Raw genomic sequence first — 1,310 nt, forward strand, 5'->3', positions numbered from 1 at the left:
CTGGGAGGATCACTTGAGCTCAGGAGTTCGAGATCAGCCTGAGCAAAAGTGAAACCCAATGTCTACAAAAAATACAAAACTTAGCCAGGCATGGTAGAGCGTGCCTGTAGTCCCAGCTAGTCAGGAGGTTAAGGCAGGAGGATCACTTGAGCTCAGGAGTTTGAGGTTGCAGTGAGCTATGATGACACACCACTGCACTCTAACCAGAGCAACAGAGCAAGACTCTGTCTCCAAAAAAAGAAAAGAATATTATTTGAGAGATCAAACTAAGAAAAAGAATATGAAAATAATGGCATAGAAAGTAACAAAAAAATTAAAAGTAGAAAGCTAAAGCTTCTTATTAAAATTATCAATATACTGGTGTACTGTAGCAGCACTGTAAATATAAACTGATATCATGAATTAAGAAAACATGATATATAAAAATCCAATTTTACATAATGAAGTACTAATAGGAGTTGATATTACAAAATGATACTTGGTTTATAAAAGGATTCAACACACATTTTCTAAATGGTTATTTTCCTCAGTCTATTTAACAGAGATTTAAAATGTATAAATTTTAATTTCTCTTTGAGACAGTGATCCAAGCTTCTTCCCTTGACGATGTTACCAGTTCATACTTTGTTTCAATAACTTGTCCCTCCACAGAAAGTAGGTACAGTCTCTTCACCAATACACTCAGGAGTACTGTGGTCACCATATATGCAAACCTAGATAGGAAGAAAGTCAACTAGTTACTAAATATTAGAAATTATACTTCAATTATATAGATTGCTCATTCTTATTAACAATGATCATCAAAATTCTAAGTACAGAGTCTGGAATCTTTTTCCTTCACTTTACCTCAACTCTGGGCATTCCTGTGTGCCTGAGAATCCAAGTGAGGAGAAAGTTTTCCTTGCTGATTCATCATCAAACCGATCTGGATCAAACCTAAAAAGAAAATTTGAGGTTAATTACAATATAGCACAATATATAGTCAATATATAAAAATCACAAGTTTACATATTGACACTAAAAGAATACAGGTATGTAATAAAGTTAAAAATCTACTGAAAATACAAAATGCTGTTGCATTATATTTATATATCACCTATTCTCTTGCTGTTTCTTATTTTGTTATTTCTAAACAATAGATGTAAAATACATTTCTCAGACCTATCAAAGAATGAGATTATAACATGGTTTATATCATTTTATGAAACATAAGGATAAATCACACAAAATGACATAATGAATAAATTTAGGACCTGTTACATGAGACCACCTGATCAATATGTGAAACATTTTTTTTTTTTTTTTTTTTT

At 31.8% G+C, this 1,310-nt stretch overlaps 1 protein-coding gene across 1 annotated transcript in view; it reads right to left on the minus strand.

Annotated features, from left to right (window-relative positions):
- Positions 1 to 436: 436 nt before the first annotated feature.
- LOC105819053 (cytochrome P450 20A1) overlaps positions 437 to 1,310 on the minus strand; it is a 47,055-nt gene continuing 46,181 nt past the window's right edge. Inside the window, 2 exon segments of the mRNA XM_012655215.1 lie at positions 437 to 713; positions 847 to 936. Coding sequence (XP_012510669.1) covers positions 563 to 713; positions 847 to 936 — 241 coding nt within the window. The 3' untranslated portion in view covers positions 437 to 562.

The sequence above is a fragment of the Propithecus coquereli genome, unplaced genomic scaffold (assembly GCF_000956105.1).
Source record: "Propithecus coquereli isolate 6110/MARCELLA unplaced genomic scaffold, Pcoq_1.0 Scaffold113, whole genome shotgun sequence".
NCBI classification, from domain to species: domain Eukaryota; kingdom Metazoa; phylum Chordata; class Mammalia; order Primates; family Indriidae; genus Propithecus; species Propithecus coquereli.